The following is a 24,359-nucleotide window of genomic DNA, read 5'->3' on the forward strand; positions in this document are numbered from 1 at the left end:
TTATTGAAGAGACCATCCTTTCTCCATTTTATGTTTTTGGTGCCCTTGTCAAAGATAGGTTGACCATATATGTATGGATTGATTTCTGAGTTCTCTATCTTGTTCTATTGATTTATGTGTCCTTTTTTTTTTTTTTAATGCCAATACCATGTTGTTTTGATTATTGGAGTTGTGTAATATAGATTGAAGTCAGGAAGTGTGATGCCTTCAGCCTTTTTCTTCCTTAGGATTGGTTTGGTATTTGGAGTCTTTTGTGGTTCTCTGTGAATTTTAGTATTGCTTTTTGTCTGTAAGCAAAGCCCTTGGATTTTTCATAAGGATTGTGTTGAATACATAGATCACTTTGGGTTATTTAATCATTATAACAATACTAATTCTACCAGTTTAAGAACATCGGCGCTCTTTGTTGTATTTGTGCCTCTTCAGTCCGTTTTTCATTAATGTCTTACATGTTTCAGTGTATAGGTCTTTCAACTCCTCGGTTAAATTTATTTCTAAGTATTTAATTCTCCTATCGTAAATGGGATTGCTTTTATAACTTCTTCTTTAGAGCATTCATTGTTAGTATATGGAAGTTCAATGATTTTTGTATGTTGATTTTTATGTCCTGTAACTTTACTAAATTTGTTTCTTATAGCTAACAGTTTTTGGTAGAATTGTCAGACATACAGCATACCAAAACTAATGGAATATAACAAAAATACTTCTTAGAGAGAAATTTATAGTGATAAGAGCCTATATTAAGAATAAAGAAAGGTGAGCCTGGGTGGCTCAGATGGTTAAGCATCTGCCCTTCACTCAGGTCATGATCCCAAGATCCTGGGATTGAGTGCTGTGTCGGGCTCCTTGCTCAGTGTGGAGTCTGCTTCTCCCTCTGCCTCTCTCTCCCTCTCTCATGAATAAATAAATAAAATATATTTTTAAAAGATTTTTATTTATTTATTTGACAGAGAGAGATCACAAGTAGGCAGAGAGGCAGGCAGAGAGAGAGAGAGGGAAGCAGGCTCCCTGCTGAGCAGAGAGCCCAATGCGGGACTCGATCCCAGGACCCTGAGATTATGACCTGAGCCGAAGGCAGCGGCCCAACCCACTGAGCCACCCAGGCGCCCATGAATAAATAAATAAAATCTTAAAAAAAAAGAATAAAGACCTCATATAAAGAAACCTAAACTTTATAGTTCAAGGTAAAAGAAGAAGAACTAGAAGAAGAAAAAACTAAGTTCAAAGTTAGCAGAAAGAAGGAAATAATGAGATCAGAGCAGAGCTAAGTGAAATAGAAACTAGAAGAACAACAGAAAAGATCACAAAATGAAGAGTTGTTCTTTTTTTTTTTTAAGATTTTATTTATTTATTTGACAGAGAGTGATCACAAGTAGGCAGAGAGGCAGGCAGAAAGAGAGGGGGAAGCAGGCTCCCTGCTGAGCAGAGAGCCCAATGCGGGGCTCGATCCCAGGACCCTGAGATCATGACCTGAGCCGAAGGCAGTGGCTTAATCCACTGAGCCACCCAGGCACCCCGGGACATTTATTTTTTTATTTTTAAAGATTTTTTTTTTTTAATTTGACAGGGATCTCAAGTAGGCAGAGAGGTAGGCAGAGAGGGGGAAGCAGTCTCCCTGCCGAGCAGAGAGCCCGAAGTGTGGCTCGATCCCAGGACCCTGGGATCATGACCTGAGCCGAAGGCAGAGTCTTTAACTCACTGAGCCACCCAGGCACCCCACTGGAACATTTAAAGGATCATATGCCATGATCAAGTGGGATTTAAGCCTGGAATGCAAGGATCCTTCAACATTTGCTAATCAATAAATGTAATACAGCACATTTACCAAATAAAGGATAAAAATTGTATGAGCACCATAGTAGATTCAGAAAAAGCCTTTAACAAAATTCAACATCTGTTCATGATAAAAGTCTTGAGAAATTATGTATAGCAGAAAGTACCTCAACATAATAAAGGCCATGTGTTTCAAGCCCATAGATAACATCATATTCAGTGGTGAAAGGCTGAAAACTTTTCCTTTAAGATCAAAAACAAGACAAGGATGCTCTCTCTCACCACTTGTCTTTCACATAGTACTAGAAGTCCTAGCCACAGCAGTCAGACAAGAAAAATCAATAAAAGGTATTCAAATTAGAATGGAAGAAGCAAAATTGTCTTTTTTTTTTTTTTTGGCAAATGCATTATCTTAGAATTTTCTACTAACAGTGATGAAATTTTAGCCTACACATTTCCAGTTACCCTTCTGTCTTTAAATGTTTGGAAAGTTACTATTTTTACTTCCTCTGTTGCTTACCTTTGACATTTTAAGTAACATTTTTACATCTCTGTTTTGTTCTAGCAATTTTACATTCTCACTCTCTCTCTCTTTTTTTCCCCATTATCTCTTTACTCCACACTTTGTAAGGTACAGATACTCTTATTTCTCTTGTTTCTTTTAGCACTTCTACTTCCATTTAACAGCTGAGCATTTGTCAATTGTATCAAGGTTGGACAATTTACATTCTCTTCTGTAACATTTATCTTGCATTTTTGGGTTAGGATTGATTCTAAAACCTGATAATCAATGAACTGTGCTTGCATTGTTAGGACATGCTGGAGAACCAAGTATTATGCTAGGATTAAAAATTTTTTATTGTTGGGACGCCTGGATGGCTCAGTTGGTTGGACGACTGCCTTCAGCTTAGGTCATGATCCCGGAGTCCCGGGATCAAGTCCTACATCGGGCTCCCAGCTCCACGGGGAGTCTGCTTCTCCTTCTGACCTTCTCCTTGCTTATGCTCTCTCTCACTGTCTCTCTCTCAAATAAATAAAATCTTAAAAAAATTTTTTTTATTGTTTTTATTGTAATTCCAATATAGTTAACCTACAGTTTTATATTAGTTTCAGGTATACAATATAGTGATTCAGCAATTCTGTACTTAGTGCTCGTCGTGGTAAGTTTACTCTTTCTTCCCCATCACCTAGTTCACCTGTTTCACTCATCCTCACACCCCCTCCTGTCTGGTAACTATCAGTTTGCTATAGTTAATAATCTGTTCCTTAGTTCGTCTCCCTCTTGCTCTTTTTTTTTCCCTTTGTTAGTTTGTTTTGTTTATTAAATTCCACATATAAGTGACATACTGTATTTGTCTTTCTCTGGTTGACTTATTTTGCCTAGCCTTCAACTTTCTTGCTTCATCTGTGTTATTGCAAATGACAAGATTTTATTTTTTTATGGATGAATAACATTCCATTGAATACATATACCATATCTTCTTTACCCTTTGATCTATTGATAGACGCTTGGGCTACTTCCATAATTTGGCTGTTTTAAATAAATAACAGTGCCATAAACGGAGGGTATCCTTCCTGATTAGTGTTCTTTGGGCCCTTTTTGCTCTAGTTCAGGAAGATTTTCTTTGAAAAATTTTCTTAATTTTCTCTGTCCTTCGCATTTGTTGAAATTATTAATTTGAGGGGTGTCTGGGTGACTCAGTGGGTTAAGCCTCTGCCTTCGGCTCAGGTCATGATCTCAGGGTCCTGGGATCAAGCCCCACATTGTGCTCTCTGCTCGGTGGGGAGCCTGCTTCCTCCTCTCTCTGCCTGCCTCTCTGCCTACTTGTGATCTCTGTCTGTCGAATAAATAAATAAAAATCTTAAAAAAAAAATTATCAAAAAAAAATTATCAATTTGAAGTTGGAGGTGTTTGATTGCTTCATCCTGTGTGTTTTCCTTTATTTGTTTTCTTATTTTTGTTTTGTATATTAAGATCGTTTCCCCACTTGATCTTTGCTTATTCCATTTAATGTAGCATTATTTTGTCATTCTCCCTCTATGGGAGAAAGTAATAACTTTCTTCTCCCTCTATGGGAAGAAAGTAATAACTTTCTTCTCAAAAGCCTCTCCAGATCTAGTTGTTACTATTTTTGGCAGTCTTTCCTCTTCTTTTGTGTGGGTGATCTCCTTTTTCCAGATTTTTTACCTTTTTTGTTTGTATTTTTCTTTCATATAATTAGCTTTCTTCCCAAATATAGTAATTCAGAATTCATTCATTGGTCTCTTGGTGTCATGTATACACGATGGTGCTTATTGACTATGAGTTTCCACATTAGAATAAGTACTCAGGGCACCAGTCTATAGGCAAGGAGTTCTTCAGAATACCAGATGGGGATAGGTTTCATTCTGTGATGCCAGAGTATAATTTTCCCTTCCCCATGTTCTCCTTTGGACCCTCCTTTGGCTTCTTTAGAGGTCTGTACTTACTTTGTTTTGTTTTACGTAGGAGATAGTTAATTGTAGTAAGTAACAGTTTCCCTGTTCCCCCATTTTACCCCTGCCTCCCATCCCTTCTTCTTTCGTGCTCACTATTTCACCTTCCTTTAGGAAGCCTTTGTGGACTTCTAGTTGGGCAGATCACTTCTTTTCTTACCTGTTGTATTTTCTGGCACTTAGTTTGGGATTTTGCTTCCTTCACTGTTTCACCTGTAGTATATGTGTTTCTTCCCATCTTCCATAAGTTTATTAATGTTTCATGTCTCCAAATTGTTACTGGTAAGAATATACATAGTTACAGTTGTTAGCTCTTAAAAAATAGGATATTTAAACAGAAATGTATATATATATCATAGTTAGACACCATGTTACAATTTTGTAGGTTAATGATTTTTTTCTTCTGTTCTGTGTGTGTGTATGGTCCTTTTGTTCAGAAATGTCTCGGAGCCCTGTGTACATGAATGGGGCTTGTTGAGTGGTTGGTTCTGCCCCCCCCCCCCCCCGCCCAGTTTGGTTCAGATTAGGATTGGCCAGCATCGAGGTGTTATAGAATACTGAGAATATAGGCTGGCAAAAGGCGGAAGGAAGTCCCAGGCTGCAGATCCAGCTAGAAGGGAATAGTCTGTATTTTGAGAGGTCAGACAGTTAGCAAGAACAACATGAGAAAGTAAAGTGGGTAAGAATATGAACTTAGGAATTCTCCTTTTTTTTTAATCATTTCTGACCGTAAGGGTTACTAACTTCATGATGCTGGTCGTGCCTTGTGATTTCTTTAAAATTTAGTTTCCTTGTTGGTAAAAAAAAACTGTTTTGAGAATTTATGAATTAATCTATTTAAAATACTTAGTGTAGTAAGTGCTCAGTAAATACCAACTACAGAGATTTCACACACACGCGCGCACACACACACACACACGGCTTCTGCATTTTCTGGAAAAATTAGTATGTCTAGATTCCTCAGTGGCATTGATAATATTTACAGCTGAGTAATAACTGCCCCTTTCAAGTGGAGTATTTGCTTTCTAGTTTGCTGTAGTCCCTAGTATTTCTTATGGTCTTAGTCTCTGCTTGATTCACTCATACATATTACCTGCCTTACTTGTTTGGGCGTTTGGATTTGTGACTCATGGTCTATTGGTGTTAGGTAGAGCTGGAAGAATATCTTCGGTTTTCAGAACTGATTTTTCTTTGGTGCTAGGATGAATCACTACAGAAGACAGAAATGCAGACAGTATTAACAGAGTAACTCAGGCAAGGGAATGCCATCTCATCCAGAACATTCTTGGGAGCACGGGTAGCAGACTGGTTGGCGTATGCAAATAATCCTCACTGAGGTCTTTCAGGTGAACGAAGAGCCTGATATTAGGGGGTCTGGTGATAAGTAGCTGGGGGGGCTGTAAGTAGAAATTATACACCTAAAACCTGGAAATGTTTAGAGATAGAAATAACTCATTTATTAATCTATAATGTCTATTGACTGCCCTACATGCCCAGTAGTGTACTAGGTTCAGAGATCATGAAGTTATATGTAAGAGTCGTCGTCATGAAATTCAACAGGCAATTTTAATACTGTGCGTAATGTGAGGGCATCCTTAGAAATCTCCTAGTCTAATCCTATTTTATAATTATTAAAATAAGGATAGCCATATTAATCCTTGCCCAAGTCTTTGCTACTAGTTGGTATTCCAAGACTTCTTTTTTTATTATCCTCCATAGGTAGGTAGCATCAAAGAGGTCTGGAATCATGTAGTGAGGGTCCCCAGACCTGACACAACTGTTGTATTAGAGCAGGGTACAAAGATTGGAACTTAGGTAGGAGAGAAGGTTATATTACCTTACATAAAACTCATTCTTAGAACATTGGAGTTAGAGATTCTTTTGGGGTACTTGAAGTAAGTGGCTATGTCGGAGAAGCCTACATGGCACAGAACTGTAGGCACCTTCTAGGACCTGTAGGTGTTGTGTAGGACCTGAGGGTAGTCTCTATCTAAGAGCCAGCAAAACAGGGGCCCTTACTGTTACAGGGCCAAAATCTGAATTCTTCCCATAATCTGAAAGGGCTTGGAAGAGAATTCTTCCTACTTTAGCCTCCAGATGAGAATGCAGCCTGGCTGATACCTTGAATGAAGCCATGAAGCCCTGAGCAAATGACTCAGTTGAGCTGTGCCTAGACTTCTGATCCATGAAAACTGTGAACTAGTTAAGTGTGTATTGCTATAAGCCTTGAAGTTTTTGCCAAATTGTTACACAGCACTGGAAAGCTAGTACTTTTGGTCATGTCCAAGTATATTGTATTCTTTAGTATAGTGTTATAATGAACACAGTGCTTTGCTCTCTAATTTGAAATACCTAGTCCACCCTGTCCTGTGCTTTAAAAGCATGGTCATAGCAATTTGTGGTGCGCTGTGCAACAGTTCGAAATAACAGGTGTGCCACATACGCTCTCTCACAACTACTCCACTCATGTAACCTGAAGTAGCCATCAAGATAATGTAAACGAATTGGTATGGATTCATTCTTTTTTTTTTTAAAGATTTTATTTACTTATTTGACAGACAGTGATCACAAGTAGGCAGAGAGTCAGGCAGAGAGGGAGGGGGGGAGCAGGTTCCCTGCTGAGCAGAGAGCCGGATGGGGCTCGAAGTGTGGCTTGATCCCAGGACCCTGGGATCATGACCTGAGCTGAAGGCAGAGGCTTTAACCCACTGAGCCACCAGGCGCCCCTGGATTCATTCTTACAAAAACTTATTCATGAACAGTAAAATTTGAATTTCATGTGATTCTCATGTGTTATAAAATGTTGTTATTAATTTTTTTCCCAACCATGTAAAAGTGTAAAGACCATTTTTAGTTTGTGGTGTACAAAACAAATCACAGGCTGAATTTAACCTGTAGGCTGGAATTTGTGGCTCTAGTTAATAGCTAGTCTTGTAGGCGATACTAATACTATTGGATAGTTGCTATAATAGGGAAAGTACTAGTGCTGTTTGAGATCCTTAATAAGAAAATATTTCAATAAAAAATATTTTGTAAAAATGTTTTAAAGACTAAAAAAATCTTATTACAGGTTCATGAAGAGTTTCTTTTGAATGTGGTGAACTGGAAAGGCTAAAACAGGAAAGAGCATCCTTTCTCATTAACCACATTATCATGTATCTGCTTTGATTATTCTCCCTTCCCCACTCATAGATGATATCTTAGCCAGTTTTCTTTGATTTCCTGTCACATATTTGGAAGAATAAGTTCACTTTTGGCAGTGGACTTATTTTCAAGTATTAAAAATACCTGTTCTGGTTTCGAGGTTCAGTTTTAAGCTAATTCATTGCTTTCAACCACTATCTCCCCACCTCTCACTTTCAGGGCTGGCTCTTGGCTCTGGAACTTTGTTTGGGGAAGAGATTTGACTCTTTACTGCCCCCCCCCCCCATTATGCTGGCCCTTACTCCTCTACCATTCATACTGGGTAGAGGGGTATGAAGACAAAAGGGCAAAAGACCTTTCATATATGAAACACATTCATAGGCTCTTTCTTTCATGAGGCACTTCCGGTTTGTCAGAGGCTTCATGAGGACTTCTGTAAAACAAACAAAACTCTAAATATTGCTGTACACAAATATGTGCATACATGCATTACAAAAAAGGTCTGGAGCATACGCACCAAACTGAAAGTAATGGTTATTACCTCTGGGTAGACAAGTGGGTTGGAAGACAAGGGGTGTGGGTATCCCAAGGGGTATTTTTACTTCATCTTTATTATTTGAATTCTTAATTACATGTAGATTGTGTTTTGGGTATTTGATAAATGTAAACCAAAAGCTGTGTATTGAAAATAACATAAAAGATTGCAAAAGGAAAATTACTTCTAGAAGTATAGAAATACAGAAAGGCTCTTTAAGGTTCTAAAGTAAAGTACTGATATATTCACTAACTTTAAGAAAAGTAGGGTTTTCAGATAACTTTTCTTTTTTTTTTAAAGATTTTATTTATTTATTTATTTGACAGAGAGAGATCACAAGTAGGCAGAGAGGCAGGCAGAGAGAGTGAGAGGGAAGCAGGCTCCCTGCCAAGCGGAGAGCCCGATGCGGGGCTCGATCCCAGGACCCTGAGATCATGACCTGAGCTGAAGGCAGTGGCTTAAACCACTTAGCCACCCAGGCGACCCTCAGATAACTTTTCTAATAATGTTATAGGATGGAAAAAACATGAGCTTTCTGATATAGCACTGTTTTTTGGGTGTGGGTTATTTCTAAAAGTCACATTTTGAAGTGTTGTTGATACTGGGTATCGAACACTATGATGTGTAGGTTTTAAGTATCATTTTATGAGTTTGGACAAATATATACACCTGTGTGGTATCATTTTCGAGGGTATCGAACACTATGATGTGTAGGTTTTAAGTATCATTTTATGAGCTTGGACAAATATATACACCTGTGTGGTCCTTTTCCACTTAAGATGTAGAACATTTCCTTCCCCCAGAAAGTTTCCTCATGCTACTCTTCACTCAGATATCCCAACACCCTAGGCAGCACTGATGTGATTTCTATCACCACAGCTTGTTTTGCTGATTCTAGAACTTCGCGTAACTAGAATCGTATAATATGTACTCATTTGTTCCTGACTTTGTTCACTCAAATATGCAAGAGGTTTTGCTAAGAAAAAATTAAAAGTTCTTTTAATATATACAGAGCTATTGATATTTTCTGTTTAATCTCTTAATCCTATGTTGGATTTCTAAAAAAAAATTTGTCCATTTCCCTTAAAAAAAAAAAGATTTTAATTAATTTATTTTAGAGAGAGAAAGAGAGTGTCCACAAGCCTTAGGGGAAAGGGAGAAGACAAGCAGACTCTACACAACAGTCTTAGAGCCCAACATGGGGCTGGATCTCATGACCTGAAGTTTACGACCTGAGCCAAAATCAAGAGTTGGTTGCTTAACCGACTAAGCCGTACAGGTGCCCCCCAGAATTTGTCCATTTCATCTGAGTTATCAAATTATTGGCATAAAATTGCTCATAATTGTCCTTTATCCTTTTAAAATTTGTAAGATCTTCAGTGATGTGCCTTCTTTCAGTATTGTTATTGGTTATTTGTATATTTTCTCTTTTCATTTTTGGTCATCTTTGCTAGAAGTTACCAGTTTCATTGTTAATTTTCAGAGAAGGAGTATTTTGGCTTTATTTACTTTCTCTGTTGTTTATTTTCTACTTTTATTGATTTTGTTCCCTGGATAATTTCTTTGAATTTCCTTTCAGGTTCATTGACACTTTATTCTGCTTTATCCAATCTACTTTTAAGTGTATCCAGTGAAGCTTTTCATTTCAGATATGAGTCTTTTTCTTCTAGAGTTTCCATTTTTTTAATGATATTTTGGCATTTATCTGCTGACACTCCTGTTTTCACTTATTAAGACTATTTTCATATAAGTCCATAGGATATTAATAATGGTTTTATTAAAGTATTTTTTTTATTTTTTTCCTTCTTTTTTTTTTTTTAAAGACTTTATTTATCCATTTGTCAGAGAGAGATCACAGGTAGGCAGAGAGAAAGAGAGGGAAGCAGGCTCCCCGCCAAGCAGAAAGCCCTATGTGGGACTCGATCCCAGGACCCCGAGATCATGACCTGAGCTGAAGGCAGCGGCAAAGCCCACTGAGCCACCCAGGCACCCTATTAAAGTATTTCTTAAAGTGATGTCTAATTTGCTCTTTTCTAGCTTTTTAAAAAGAATACCTAGGGTGCCTGGGTGGCTCAGTGGGTTAAGCCTCTGCCTTCAGCTCAGGTCATTATCTCAGGGTCCTGGGATCAACCCCCCACATCCGCTCTGCTCAGGAGGGAGCCTGCTTCCCCCTCTCTCTCTGCCTGCCTCTGTCTACTTGTGATCTCTCTCTCTGTCAAATAAATAAATAAAATCTTAAAGAAAAAAAAAGAAAACCTAGATCATTGCTTAAAAATGTTTTTAAGCTAGGCATTTAAAGCTTCTGATTTTGTTCTAAGTGTTGATCTAGATATAGCTTACAAAATTTAATGTTTCATTATTATTTTGTTACAGTTTTTTTCTAATTTCTCACATTTTTCAACTTATTTATTTATTTATATTAACATGTAATGTATTATTTGTTTCAGGGGTACAGGTCTGTGATTCATCAGTCTTACACAATTCGCAGCACTCACCATAGCACATACACTCCCCAGTGTCCATCTCCCAGCCACCCCATTCTACTTTATACACAAAAGTGTATATAATTCCTTTTTTTTTTTTTTAAAGATTTTATTTATTTATTTGACAGAGAGGTCACAAGCAGGCAGAGAGGCAGGCAGAGAGAGAGGTGGAAGCAGTATCCCTGCTGAGCAGAGAGCCCAATGCGGGGCTCGATCCCAGGACCCTGAGATCATGACCTGAGCCCAAGGCAGAGGCTTAACCCACTGAGCCACCCAGGCACCCTTATAATTGCTTTTTAAATTTTATTTTGACCAGAGAATGTGCTCTGTTATACTTAAGCTCTGTGAGATTTAAATTCTGACACAGCATATGATCTTTCTTGGTGAGCATTTAAAGAAAATACTATTCAGTAGTTATTGAATGTTATATTTTATAAATGTCAGTTAAGTGCAGGGTATTGATGGTATTATTTAGATCTACTATGTCAGTATAATCCTGATATTTTTGCTTCATTTTAAATTTTTTGAAGATCGATTTATTTATTTTATAGAAAGAGCATATAAGAGCATGGGGAGGGGCAAAAGGGAGAGGGAGAGAAAATCTCAAGCAGACTCCCTGCTCTGCGTGGAGCCTGATGTGGTGGGGCTTGATCTTGTGACCCTGAGATCTGACATGAGCCAAAATCCAGAGTTAGTCCCTCAACTCCCTGAGCCGCCCTGGCGCCCCTAGATATTTTTGTCTTCTATTTTATCATTTATTGAAACATTGTTAACATTTTCACCTTTGATCGTCCTTTTTCCTTTAGTTCTTCATTTTAGTTTTAATTTTAGTTTTTTTTTTAGTTTTTTATTTTGCTCACATGTATTTATGATTTTTATGTTTTTCAGCTTAATCGATATTTTTGGCATTATGAAATGGACCTCTGTATCTTTGGAGATATTTCTTTGTTTGGCTATTTACTTTGGCAATATTGTAACTTCTCAAGTTTTCTTACACTTGCAGTTTGCATAGTGTATCTTTTTCTCTTCTTTTACTTTCAGTCTCTTTGTCTTTGTATTTGAAATTGTTTTTAGAGGTGAATATAGTTGGATGTTGCTTTTTTAATACAGTGTGACAATTTTTCCCTTTTGAGAATGTGGTCTATTTTCATAGGCCTTTGTGTGTTTTTGACTGTAGTGTCCTGATCTTTGTTTTCTTTTTGTCTCATGTCTTCTTTCTCTTTTGTTTTAATCAGATGTTGTTTATTGTGTTTATATTTTGCCTTAGCTGTTTAGTTATTCCTATTCAGTTAATTTTTTGTATTTGGCCTGCATATTAAAATAAACATTCTTTGCTTGACATTGGCTACTTAATATTGAACCACATCATTCCCCACAAATATAACAATCTTAAAATAATGCAAGTCCATACACTTGCCCCCATTTTTGTTGTCTTAAGTTTTACTTCCATTTTTTGTTATTAATGACATTAAAAAGTTATTTGTGCTTTAATCAGTAATTTATCTTTTATTTATTTATTTATTTATTTATTTATTTGACAGAGATCACAAGTAGGCAGAGAGGCAGGCAGAGAGAGAGGAAGAGAAGCAGGCTCCCCGCTGAGCAGAGGGTCCGATGCGGGGCTCGATCCCAGGACCCTGGGATCATGACCTGAGCCGAAGGCAGAGGCTTTAACCCACTGAGCCACCCAGGCGCCCCAGTAATTTATCTTTTAAGGAAATGAATATCCATGCATTTTTGATTTCCAGTGCTCTTGATTTCTTTTTGAAGTTTCACATTTCCTCAATTTGTAGGTTAATGTTTTTCACTGAATTTGGGACAGTTTGAACCATTATTTATTCAAAATCTTTTCTGTCCCATTCTCTTTATTCAATTTACTAGGACTTTAACCACTGTTTAGTAGTTTTAAAGTCCTGTTTTCTAATTCCACTATCAGGGTCATTTTGGAGTCTGTTTCCTTTGACAGTTTGGTTTCCTGGCTGTGGACTTTCTAATTATTTGCATGTCTGGTAATTTTTACTTGTATGCTCGACATTAGGAGTCCAACATTGTTAAGAGTCTGGGTCTTTTGTCTTTTTAAGTATGTTCAGTTTTGTTATGGAATGGAGGGAGGTTAGCTGATGCTTTTCTTAATAGATCTAGGCTTGGTTTTAGGCTTTAGTTGAGCCGTGTATTGTAGTCTTTACTCTAGGGTATGGTCTTTACTCTTAAGACCTGGTCTTTGTGGTGTCTCAGCTGAATTCCTGGGATATTAATGAGTTTCCTCCACCATGACTACATATGACCTTCAATCTCTCCCAGCACTGTGCAGCCATTAGTATGTTCATTATTCACTTAACCCCATCGTAGCCATTGTTTAATAGGTATTTCAGAATATTGCTACACATGTAGTCCAGCTTTCTGCCTACCACTCTCTAACCCCAGCACCGTACCACTGCCTCACCTTGTGTACTACATCCAACAAATTTCACTTGTTTCAGCACTGACTGATCTGTAATCACTGTGTTCTACCTGTGTCTCACCTCCCTGTACTGTGGTCAGAAAATTATCCCTCCCTAGAGAGCTTAGGTAAAGGTGGGACTCACCTTATGTGTTTGCTTTTTCTCGAAGATCATAGACCATAGTGCCTGTTACTCAATACCTGAAAATGGGTGCTTTATAAATTTTATCCATTTGTGTAGTTATTTACAGTGGGATGGGTAGTTCAGTATCAGTTACTCTATTATATTTGGAAACAATAAACAGTGTATGTCTTTTACAGATACCAAAGAGATGCTTACAGTTTTATCTGCAAAATATGAGTATGGCAGAAATACTATGAAACAACTTAAACACATTGGGTGTTAGGATTAAAAGCTTGTTTTGGGGGATTGCTGGGAATTAATCAGAAGATACTATTTGTTTCAACTCTTGTTGCGATTGCATTATATAATAAGTTTCAGAAATATGAATAAGAAGTCCTTGATATTGATCCAAGTTTCCTTATTAGTGACTGTGTTTTGAAGTTACTTCTTTAATTGCAGAGACTCGGAATCCACTCAGATTGTTCAAACAAAAGTAGGAGAATTGCTTAAGCTTGCAGAATTGAGGAATGTTTGGTGGGTGAAATTCCCAGAGAAGATGAATGGGGAAGACTCCTCCAAAGCCTTTTTTTGAGCTCTAGTGTTTTCATCTATCTGTTAGAAAATATAAAAACCAATCTTCTCCACCTCATGGGTGCCAGTATTTCTTAACCTTGTAAAATTACTTTTTATTTTTTTTTAAGGCCTAGTTCAAATGTTACGTAAGAATTGTTTCCCATGATGGGTGGCAAGAATGTTCTTTGCATTACCATTTCTGAAGCCCATTTCCATATATAGTTATAAGTAATAATAAATATTTATTATTTATTTATTAATAAATAGTATTTGAATTCTTTTTTAAAAGGTTTTATTTATTTATTTATTTTATTTGACACAGAGAGAGAGAGAGCACAAGTGCGAGCACACGTAGGTAGGGGGAGCAGCAGGCAGAGGGAGAAGGAGAAGCAGGTTCCCTGCTGAGCAAGGAGCTCAATGTGGGTATCCCAGGACCCTGGCATCATGACCTGGGCTGGAAGGCAGATGCTTAATGACTGAGCCACCCAGACTCCCGTATTTGAATTCTTTTTTTTTTTTTTTTTAAGATTTTATTATTTATTTGGCAGAGAGATAGAAAGAGAGAGCACAAGAAGGTGGAGCAGCAGGCAGAGGGAGAGGTTGCAGGCTCCTTGCTGAGCAAGTACCCTATGGGATCATGACCTGAGCCAAAGGCATCCACTTAACCAACAGAGCCACCCAGGTGCCTTGTATAATTTCTAATAAATATTTGAATAAAGTTCAAATGAGAAAGTATATTTGAAAAGATTTTGAAAATGTACGTATGTGTGTATGGACACGTGGAAGACAGTTTTATTAAAATCTTTTACTGATTTGCAAAATGTATTCTCTTTTTTGCTTTTAAGTAGAAAATCTTATATTGACTTACAGATAAAACTGAAATGGTTTTAAGTTGTAAGGTCTAGGTTAGTGAATGTATACTGGCTTATGAAATAGCAAATTTTTGAAGTATTTTTAATTTTTAATAAATTTCCTTTGTTTTTATCATCTCTTTGTTATTAAAGTATAGGAAGAGGCTAATGGTTACTTAAGTCTACTGTGGTTTGATTTAAGTGGGAATCTACAAATAGCAATAATCCATTGCTTGAACTTACATTTTTAATGTCCCCAAAATATGCTTTTAAATTCTTCAGGTTAACTAATTTTCTTTTCTTAATGTTCTAGCTCTCTATCAATATCAGCTTACATCACTGAAAAGATAATTTTGAAGACATGGTTTGCTGAAACGACAACTGAGAAAAATTTTACGAATGGGATGAACACGCTTCAGTTAACTGACTACCTGCTGCAATTTGAATGTTAACAGTTACCCACCTGGTACAGTTAACCTAGTGATGTACCTATTCTCACAATACCCTTTTTCATTGTGCTTGTCTTGATTAAAGAATTCAAAGTGGAGTACCGCAAACTTGATATGGATAATAAAAAGAAAGACAAGGACAAATCAGATGATAGAATGGCACGACCTAGTGGTCGGTCGGGACACAACACTCGAGGAACTGGGTCTTCATCCTCTGGAGTTTTAATGGTTGGACCTAACTTTAGAGTTGGAAAAAAAATTGGATGTGGCAATTTTGGAGAATTACGATTAGGTAAGACTATTTTGTTTATTCCATTATGCTGGAAGTTTTTTTTTTTTTTTTAACTGAAAGTACTTTCTAATGAAAATGATATAGTTATTGTTTAGTTGTTTAGTTGTTGTGATAATTTTAAAGAATATAAATGTTGGAAATTTCTTTTGTACTTGAATTTTCATTTGTAAGGAGTTCCCTAGTATATGAATGTGTATTCATATATGTATATGTAGTATAGTATATGAATAGTATATGAATGTCTGTCTACTTGAGATTACCCATTTGGAATATGAGAAAAAAGAAAGTAAACTAAAAAGCCCCAACAAGGTGGGAAAAGAGAAAAGGACCCATAAGGAGCCATTTGCAGTGTATTAAGAATGGTATTTAGGCTCTTTTTTTCATATTTGAAAACATGTAGTAACTGACCCCTTTAGGAAGGTATGCATGGCTTAAAGCCAAGGTAATATACTGAAACTGTGTAAAAATCAGTGAAATTGGGGAGCCTGGGTAGTCCAGTTGGTTAAGCATCCAACTCTTGGTTTCTTCTCAGGTTATAATTTCAGGGTTGTGAGATTGAACCCCTGTATTGGGCTCTGCATCCATTGTGGAGTCTGCTTAAGATTCCCTGTCCCTCCCCCACTGCCCTTCCACCCTTCTCTCTCAAATAAATAAACCTTAAAAAAAAAAAATCAGGGGCGCCTGGGTGGCTCAGAGGGTTAAAGCCTCTGCCTTCGGCTCGGGTCATGATCCCAGAGTCCTGGGATCGAGCCCCGCGTCGGGCTCTCTCCTTGGCAGGGAGCCTGCTTCCTCCTCTCTCTCTCTCTGCCTGCCTCTCTGCCTACTTGTGGTCTCTCTCTGTCGAATAAATAAATAAAATCTTTAAAAAAAAGAAAAAAATCAGTGAAATTTACATTGTAATTCTGTCACCACCCCCTCGCTAACCATTAAGCCACATTGGGGCTCTGAAATCTGGATTCTTTTTTTTTTTTTTTAAAGAAACCCAGTGGGAGTGATGGGGCTAGGGAGAGAGAGAATCTTAAGCAGATACCATGCCTAGCTTGAAGCCCTAGGTGGGCCTAGCTTGAAGCCCTAGGTGGGTCTGGATCACATGGCCCTGAGATTATGACCTATGCTGAAATCAGTGTCCAACGCTTAACTCACTGAGCTACCCAGGCACCACAAGAAATCTATATTCTTTTTTTTTTTTTTTTTTTAAAGATTTTATTTATTTATTTATTTGACGGACAGAGACCACACATAGGCAGAGAGGCAGGCAGAGACAGAGGAGGAAGCAGGCTCCCAGCCGAGCAGAGAGCCCTATGCGGGGTTTGATCCAAGGACCCTGGAATCATGACCTGAGCTGAAGGCAGAGGGTTTAACCCACTGAGCCACCCAGGTGCCCCAAGAAATCTATATTCTTAACAAGGGACACAGTACTGATTCAGTTTATTTTTGTAATCAGGGTGGTTTGGTAAACATTGGTCTAATTAAACTTCCTAACTCTACATTTAAGGCAGTTGGAATTCCGTGAGGGAAGGTTGCCTGCCAGATGTCACACAGCATTTTAATATCAGACTCGGGACAAAAATGTAGGCTTTTAACTGCTAGTACAGTAGAAATATGGCTATCCTGAATGAAGAGAAATAAGAACAGGGCAGCATGGTTATATGGCTGTCAGTGCTGAAGTTGCTTGAGGGCTCTTTGATCACTGGCCCACCAAGAGTGAAAACTTGTGATGTAAAAAGGTAAAACTTAGCTTTATGATTTCCCTTAGATACAACCCCACTTATTAGAAATAAATCCAATTATATGTTTATCTACTCAATTACTTCTCCTTTCAGGAGGTTGTAAAACACCCTAATTTGTAGTTAGTCCTTCATTTTAATTCTATTTTGTGTTGTTAATGTGCATTAAGTCTTTTCATGAAGCAAGCCAATAAAAGGCAGTTATACACTTTGTAAAGAGCTGTGATTGATGTGTCTGGCAGACTCTTGCATTTGAGTAGGGACTCACATATTTGAAAGGCTAAATGATTTACACTTCATTTTCTCAAGGATATTGAGTTAGTTTTTTTTTTTTAAATTTTATTTATTTATTTGACAGATCACAAGTAGGCAGAGAGGCAGGCAGAAAGGTGGGAAGGGAAGAAGGCTCCCTGCCGAGCAGAGAGCTGGATGCAGGGCTCAATCCCAGTACCCTGAGATCATGACTCGAGACGAAGGCAGAGGCTTAACCCACTGAGCCACCCAGGTGCTCCAAGTTAGATATTTTGAAATTCTTAAACTGTTTCTGATTTTAGAATTAGAAAAACGAGGTTATTTTCTTGTGTAACTTTTAGCACCCTTCATCCTTCCAAATGTACTTCTTGTCTGTCATGTAGGAGGCATGATTTGGCACTGATAATACTGGAAAAATATAAAAATTGTCCCCTCTATCATGGAAAATATAAGTCAGGGAACTACTTGGGGCCTCAGATTCCTCAACTTTAAAATAGAATTACTTCTACTTCATAGTTTATTGTGGAGATGAAATTTAGATGATAATGTAAAGGACCAGCATTGTACCTGCATATTTTAGGAACACAGTGATTGTTCTGCTTCCTTAAAAGATGGTATCAAGATATTTGTTCTGTTTTGAACTTATATTGGTGACATGTTCTATGTATTTTTATTTAAATTTATTTGTATAAATTAGCTCTTCAGGTATATTTCATATATACGTATTTGTATTCTTACCTCTCTGTGGATATGATTGTAGGACTATAGTATATTGGCCATTTTTATTTAAAAGTGGTTTTATGTAATTAATTTCAAAATGACTACATATATATGTTTACCAATACATTTATGTGTATGTATACCTCTGTGTGTGTGTGTGTGTGTGTGTATGTGTGTTTGTATACACACACAATGAATCTAGCTGACCCTTTTCACTGGGGCAATATGAGAAACTGTGTGTACCATATGCTGAACCTGTATATGCTACATATAGTGAAAAAACAGTAAAATACTGCTGAATAATCAGGAATAGGAGTAAAATGATTTGTTAGTCCGGCCGTCCATCCACCTGTCCATCCATCCATTTGTCATCCACCTGGCTGTGGATCTGTATCTAATCTATGGTTATTTGTTGTATATTTGTATATATTTATTTAAATGTATGATCTGTACACTGTAAATTTTGTTTTATGTTGTTCATAATATAACATTTATACTTATATAGCTAATTTAATAATTTTATTCCTTTTTATTGGTAGGATACTAAAAGCAGCATTTTACTCCTTTTTTAAGGGCCCCAGATAATTTCTCTGTATAAAAAAAAGTTGTTCAGAGCAACATTCTTTATATATCTGGGTAAACATGCTAATGTTAAAAGCTGATTTGGATTCTAAAAGTGCTTGCTTTAAAACAACAGTAATAGACACATCCTGAAAATTTGATTCCTGACCCTGAAATGTTTGTGATTAGTATTGGGTGAGAAAGAATATAAGGTATTTGTGTTATAGGTAAGTAACTTTCAACAAAGATGCTTTTGACATTTTGGGCTGGACAGTTCTGTTTTTTTGTAGAGGACTGTTCCAAATACTTCATGTTGTTTAGAATGTCCTTCTTCTTGGGCACTAAATAAAAGTTGTACCTCCACATACAACCCCAAATACCTTTCCCCTGCCAATTTCAAATGCCCCAGGTATTATGCACCATTGAAACTGCTCTTATGGGTAATAAGAAAAAAAAAAAGTTTGGCATAAAGCTGTCCACACGCTTTGAGATTTTATTTTATTTTATTTTTTCTATGCTTTGAGATTTTAAAAAAGAATAGGTAAACATTGTAAATAATCTAAATTACATTTAAGTAATTGATGGTACATTGATAGTGAAGATTTTATTTATTTATTTGTCAGAAAGAGTGAGCACAAGTAGCACAAGTCATGAGCTGCAGGCAGAGGGAGAAGCAGACTCCCTCCCTGAGGAAGGGGCCCCATGTGGGTCTCCATCCCAGGACCCTGGGCCTGTGACCTGAGCCAAAGGCAGATGCTTAACCGACTGAGCCAGCCAGGCATCCCTGATAGTATATTTTTATTTATTTATTATAAAATGATGAATTAATATTTTTTGGTTTTATTTTTATATATATTGATGGTAAGGCTTGCCTTCTTCCTATCTATAGATCTGTGTCTAGCTTAGAGAGTCAGCTGAAACCCCTGGAAATATTGATAGGCACTGAATGAGAACAAACATAGCTAGGTAGAATACAGTGTTCTATTGTATGTATTTTTTTCGTTTTTCTTCTATTATGTTTTGACAGCTTAAAAAAAAACCTGCCTGGGGAGAGACTACTCCTGCTGGGGCTAGCCAGTTCTTAGTGATAGCAAAGGACTCAGCTGGGAGCATGCCTTTGATCTGCAGAATAACTGGTCCAGAGCTATACCTTTGTCTGGCCTGTATGTTCTAGGAGGCAGTCTTCATGAATCATCCCATGGCTAGGTATAAGATGAGAGACCACCTTTATAGCTCAAAGACCCTAAATTATTTGCCACCAGAATTATCCAAACTAGCTAATCCTGAACTGTTGATCCTGCCTTGCCTTGGTTTTCTGCAGAGACTCCAATAAAGCCTTTGGCCTAAGCTTCCTTTCCTTTGTTTCTGTCTCCTACCACTTGACCAAAACGTGATACTTCTCCTGTAACTTTTTGTCTGTGAGGACAATAAACTTTGTTTTCCTGAGCCTCTTCTATGTCACCTTTCTTGGCTACCCCTGCCACCCCATAAAAGAACACAGAACAAGGTTGTTACATATAGCTTTATGGGATACTATTTCTGAAATAAGTTATTGGAACTTTTGGCATAATGAAGTATACCACAGGAGTTTCAATAACTTCTCTTACTGTTGTTTCTTTCCTTCTATATAGTTGATAATTCTTCTTGTTTGATTGTTTTTATTTAAGAATTGTTTTATCGAAAATTCTGCAGGCCTTATGATAATATTTCAAATAAATAATGCAGATCTGAATGCATTCATCATTTTTATGCTTATTGATTTTCTACTACTACTAACTGAAGGATATTATAGAACTTAACTGAAAAATGTCATAATAAGGAACAGATTGTGATGCTCTAACAAAGAGATCCTAGAATATAGTGGTAGTAATAAGCAAAATAAGTTTTTGTTGTTTTCTGTAACACAAAGCAGAGGAAGAGCCCTCAGGCCATCAGGGCACCTCTGTATCCTCAGGATATGGCTTTAGTCTCTGTATGTAAGGTGATTGCCCCTTCGGTTGCTCTCTCCCAGCCAGCCAGCCAGCCAGCCAGCCAGCAAGAAGAAGAAAGTGGGCCAGGAGAACACACATTCATTCTGGAAGTGAGGAGTGACAAACCTTATGTCCGCTCATATCTGAAACTTAATCACATGGCCACACCAAGCTGGAAGAGAGGCTGGAAATATCTCTAGCTGGACAGCTGCTTTAAAATTGAGTCATTCTGTTGGTATAGAATGGAGCGCTTGGATATTGGTGGGCAACTAGTAATTCCTGCTGTAAACATATACATAGTTTCTGTAGAACATAGGTTTCTATGTACAAGTATCCAAGTACCACCCAATTGGTAAATCCATCTTTTCAAGTTCAGTATAGCACAGAGCTGTACCGGGAATGTCCTTTGAAATGGGATTAAAACATCAGTTAATCAGAACCAGTCTGCTTGGAGCCTTGTCTTAACTGTATTCCCTCTACACATACCACTCCCTCCCTCTCTCTCATATTATACACACAAAGACATACTTAGCGTGTCATTGTTTGTTCATGCATAAAACAAACATTGATTAAAAGCCAACTGTGAGGGGCGCCTGGGTGGCTCAGTGGGTTAAGCCTCTGATTCGGCTCAGGTCATGATCCCAGAGTCCTGGGATCAAGCCCCGCATCCGGCTCTCTGCTCAGCGGTGAGCCTGCTTCCTCCCCTCTCTCTGCCTGCCTCTCTCCCTACTTGTGATCTGTCTGTCAAATAAATAAATAAAATCTTAAAAAAAAAAAAAAAAGCCAACTGTGAGGCTCTGCCTGTTAGGTAGAACAGATGCATTGGTAGTATTGTTTCATCATTGCTCATGTTTAAAAATATAATCCTCAGAATTCAAAAAAATCTTTAGTGTTCAAAAAAAAGATGATGCTTTAAGGATTTAGTGCTTTCTGCTCTGACCTAAAAGTAGACATTTGGTCTTATAAATGGCAGTAAAAAAAACAAGAATTTGGTATATTTTGGTTCTGTGTTCTTTGTATTTAACCTCACTTCTTGTCCTGTGGATATTTTCCCTTGGGTACCTGTGACTAAGCATCACATGCGTAGTTGTTAAAAGATGATAATGTCTTGAGGATATACAAATTCTCTCTTTGAACTCAAAACAGAATTATTCCTTTGTGAGACATCAGTTCCTCAAGATGAATTCCTCACTGTATCATTAAATGATCCACTCTGTGCTTATTCGAGGAAGCCTGCAATTTCATACATACTATATTCTGGAAGGTATAGATGAAGGCACTTCTAAATGTTGAACCAAGCGACTGAAAGTGTGTTACTTTTTTTTGGTATGATTTTTTTTTTTTTTTAAATGGGATCAGCCAATAACTTGAATGAATGCACACTCTTACTGAGTCCATCCCTGTTCCAGGTCTCATGGCTTTGGAGCCTTATGCTTATTTAGCATGGGTACAAATGCTTTTTTTAAAAAAAAAATCTCTTTTTTTGTCATTCATTTTTATTAAAATAAGGACAAAATTCAGAAGTGTATTATCGTATTTGTATGAACAAACACTGCTGTATCTGACACTGAAATTGTGCCTAGTTTTACTGCCACTCATTAGTTATTGTTGAAAAGGAAGTTAGGGGTATTATGGTAGAAAATCCCATGTGTGAACATTGATGATTGCCTGTTCTCTATTTAGCAGCCATGTGAGCAGGGCCGGTTACTATCACAATTAAAAAAAAAAAAAAGCTATCACTTTTCTGCATTTCTTATTATAGAAATAAGACACGCTTATTGAAACAGTGCTGGAAATTCAGAAATCACCTTCTGTTTTTTATTCTTTTTACTATACTTGTGAAGGAACATTAATTTATGTATCAAAGATATTAAATCTTTATTTTGGTTTGTTACTTGCCTGTTCTTTGTATATGGTAAATTTTTTTCAACATACAGAGGTTAACATGTTTTATGCTTTCCAGTCTGCATAAAATCTTAACTTTTTCTACCTTTTAAAAATGCTCAGAAAGGCTCCTATATATTGGGTGATATTTTTTTCTTATTTTATAGTCTATATCTACATTTTAAAATATTCAGAATTTAATGTGGTTATGAGCTAAGATGTTAAAAACCCTTGTTTTCCTTGAAGTAATTAACCAGTTTGTCAAAGGCAGTTATTGAATAATATGTTTCTTTCTTTGTTTCATTTTTAATATATTCCAGATTTTTTCTGTGTTAATGTATTTACTGGATTACATATGAGCTGTAATGAGAACACATTTCATAATAATGGATTTAAAATGAACCAGTGACTGGAAAAGGAATTTTGTATTCCTCTTTTTATATAGGCGTTCTGGTTTTGATATTTATTTTAGCATGTGTTTGACTGTTGATTTACTTTCTGAGTTGTGTGCAGTGTTCCAGCAAAATAATAATCTTTCCATTTTTGTAAGTGGGCTAATGTATTTATTAGTATCACCTTCTACTCTGAATCCAGGTGAAATGCTAATAAATACGTCATTGAGTCGATAAATGTAAGATTTCCTTGCCATTGAGGTTTTTGCTACATAGTTGGATGTGAAGACCTTTGCTTTATTTAAAGATTTTTTTTTTTTTTTTTTGAGAGAGAGAGAGCACGCTTGTGCATGCACAGGAGGGTGAGGGATAGGGAGAATCTCAAGGAGATGGCCCGCTGAGTGAGGAGCCCAAGATCACAGGACCCTCAAGAGTTGGATGCTTACCCAACTAAGCCACCCCGGTGCCCCCTTTTGCTTTATGTAAATAGATTATGTGCTTTTTTTTTTTTCACCCAGAGTAGAGTTTTACATAATATATCTCTAAGAATTAATTATTGATAGAATCTGACATTTTTTTCTTTCTTTTTCAAGGGAAAAATTTATATACAAATGAATATGTGGCAATTAAACTGGTAAGTTCATGTTTCTAATTTTCCTGTTTTGTCTTTGATGGCTAATTTATATTTTACTTACTTTTCTGTTTTCATATCATTTGTAACTTGGATGTTTCCTGGGAAATGATATGCATAACTGAATTTTCTGTCATTAAGCTGTAGGCATAAGCATGCCCCTCAAGTATGTGATAATGTGGAGATGTCTGTGTTTCTATGCCACAATGCAGTCCCTTTATTTTGATAGCAATTTAGAATTTCATTTTTGAGTTTTGGCACAATTTTTCATTTAAAGAAGCTGGCACATTGGCATTTTTAACTATTGAAAAACTAGAAAACAAAATTTCTCTTTATGAGTCAAGCATTTGGACAGAAGTGCCCTTAGTATTCAGGATTACATTCTTTGAAAATATATTTCCAGGTAGCTTCCAAAATCTCTTTTTCTACCGATCTTTTCTGTATGGTAATACTGGCTCTTGTTTGACCTTTGGGGATTCAGAAATTATTGATGTGAGTGGAGGATAGCAGGGAAAGCAAAGTCCCATGGGACCTTTCTATCGTCCTAACTGTGCCAACTATGACAGCTGTGAAGCAGCTCTTCTCTGGAGGAATTGGGATCTGGGAATTTCTATGAGACCCAACTTTATTCAGGCACAACTTTTCTCTCTGGCTTGCCAGCCAGATTTCCCTGAGGTTAAGCACGGCTTGGTTTTTCCAGTCCTCTTGCCATTGTCAATCTTGCTTCTGCCAAAAGAACCACTGTTATTAGGGTAATGTGAGATTAATATATAAGGAGAGACTATCAGAAGAAGAGGCAGCAGAGAAATAGAAAAACTTTGGGGATGAGATAGAAAACTTGTACTACTTAATTTTAAGTGTCTCTGTGATTGTAGACGAAGTTTGGCTGTAACAAGGCTGTTTATTTTCACTGGGAAGTAAAGATGCACAATAGGGTTCTGATTCCACCAGGAGTGACTAGCTGGCTGACATGTGCTTTGGTACTGGCTTTTGCCTAGATGAGTTCACCTTAGTGTTAAGGTCTCTCTTTGGCTTTATGGTAGTAAATCTGGTTAGGTCATCTGTTAAGCTTGTCACTGGCAA

General features: G+C 37.1%; 1 protein-coding gene across 4 annotated transcripts in view; it reads left to right on the forward strand.

The window, feature by feature from the left end:
- Positions 1–24,359, forward strand: part of CSNK1G3 (casein kinase 1 gamma 3) — a 115,198-nt gene that overhangs the window by 24,417 nt on the left and 66,422 nt on the right. For all 4 annotated transcript variants that reach the window (XM_046000035.1, XM_046000038.1, XM_046000037.1 and 1 more), the window contains exons 2-3: positions 14,712–15,139; positions 23,239–23,279. In XM_046000035.1, the coding sequence (XP_045855991.1) occupies positions 14,962–15,139; positions 23,239–23,279 (219 nt within the window). In that variant the 5' untranslated portion in view covers positions 14,712–14,961. The remainder of the gene's footprint in view (positions 1–14,711; positions 15,140–23,238; positions 23,280–24,359) is intronic.

This window comes from Meles meles, chromosome 3, assembly GCF_922984935.1.
Source record: "Meles meles chromosome 3, mMelMel3.1 paternal haplotype, whole genome shotgun sequence".
Classification (NCBI taxonomy): domain Eukaryota; kingdom Metazoa; phylum Chordata; class Mammalia; order Carnivora; family Mustelidae; genus Meles; species Meles meles.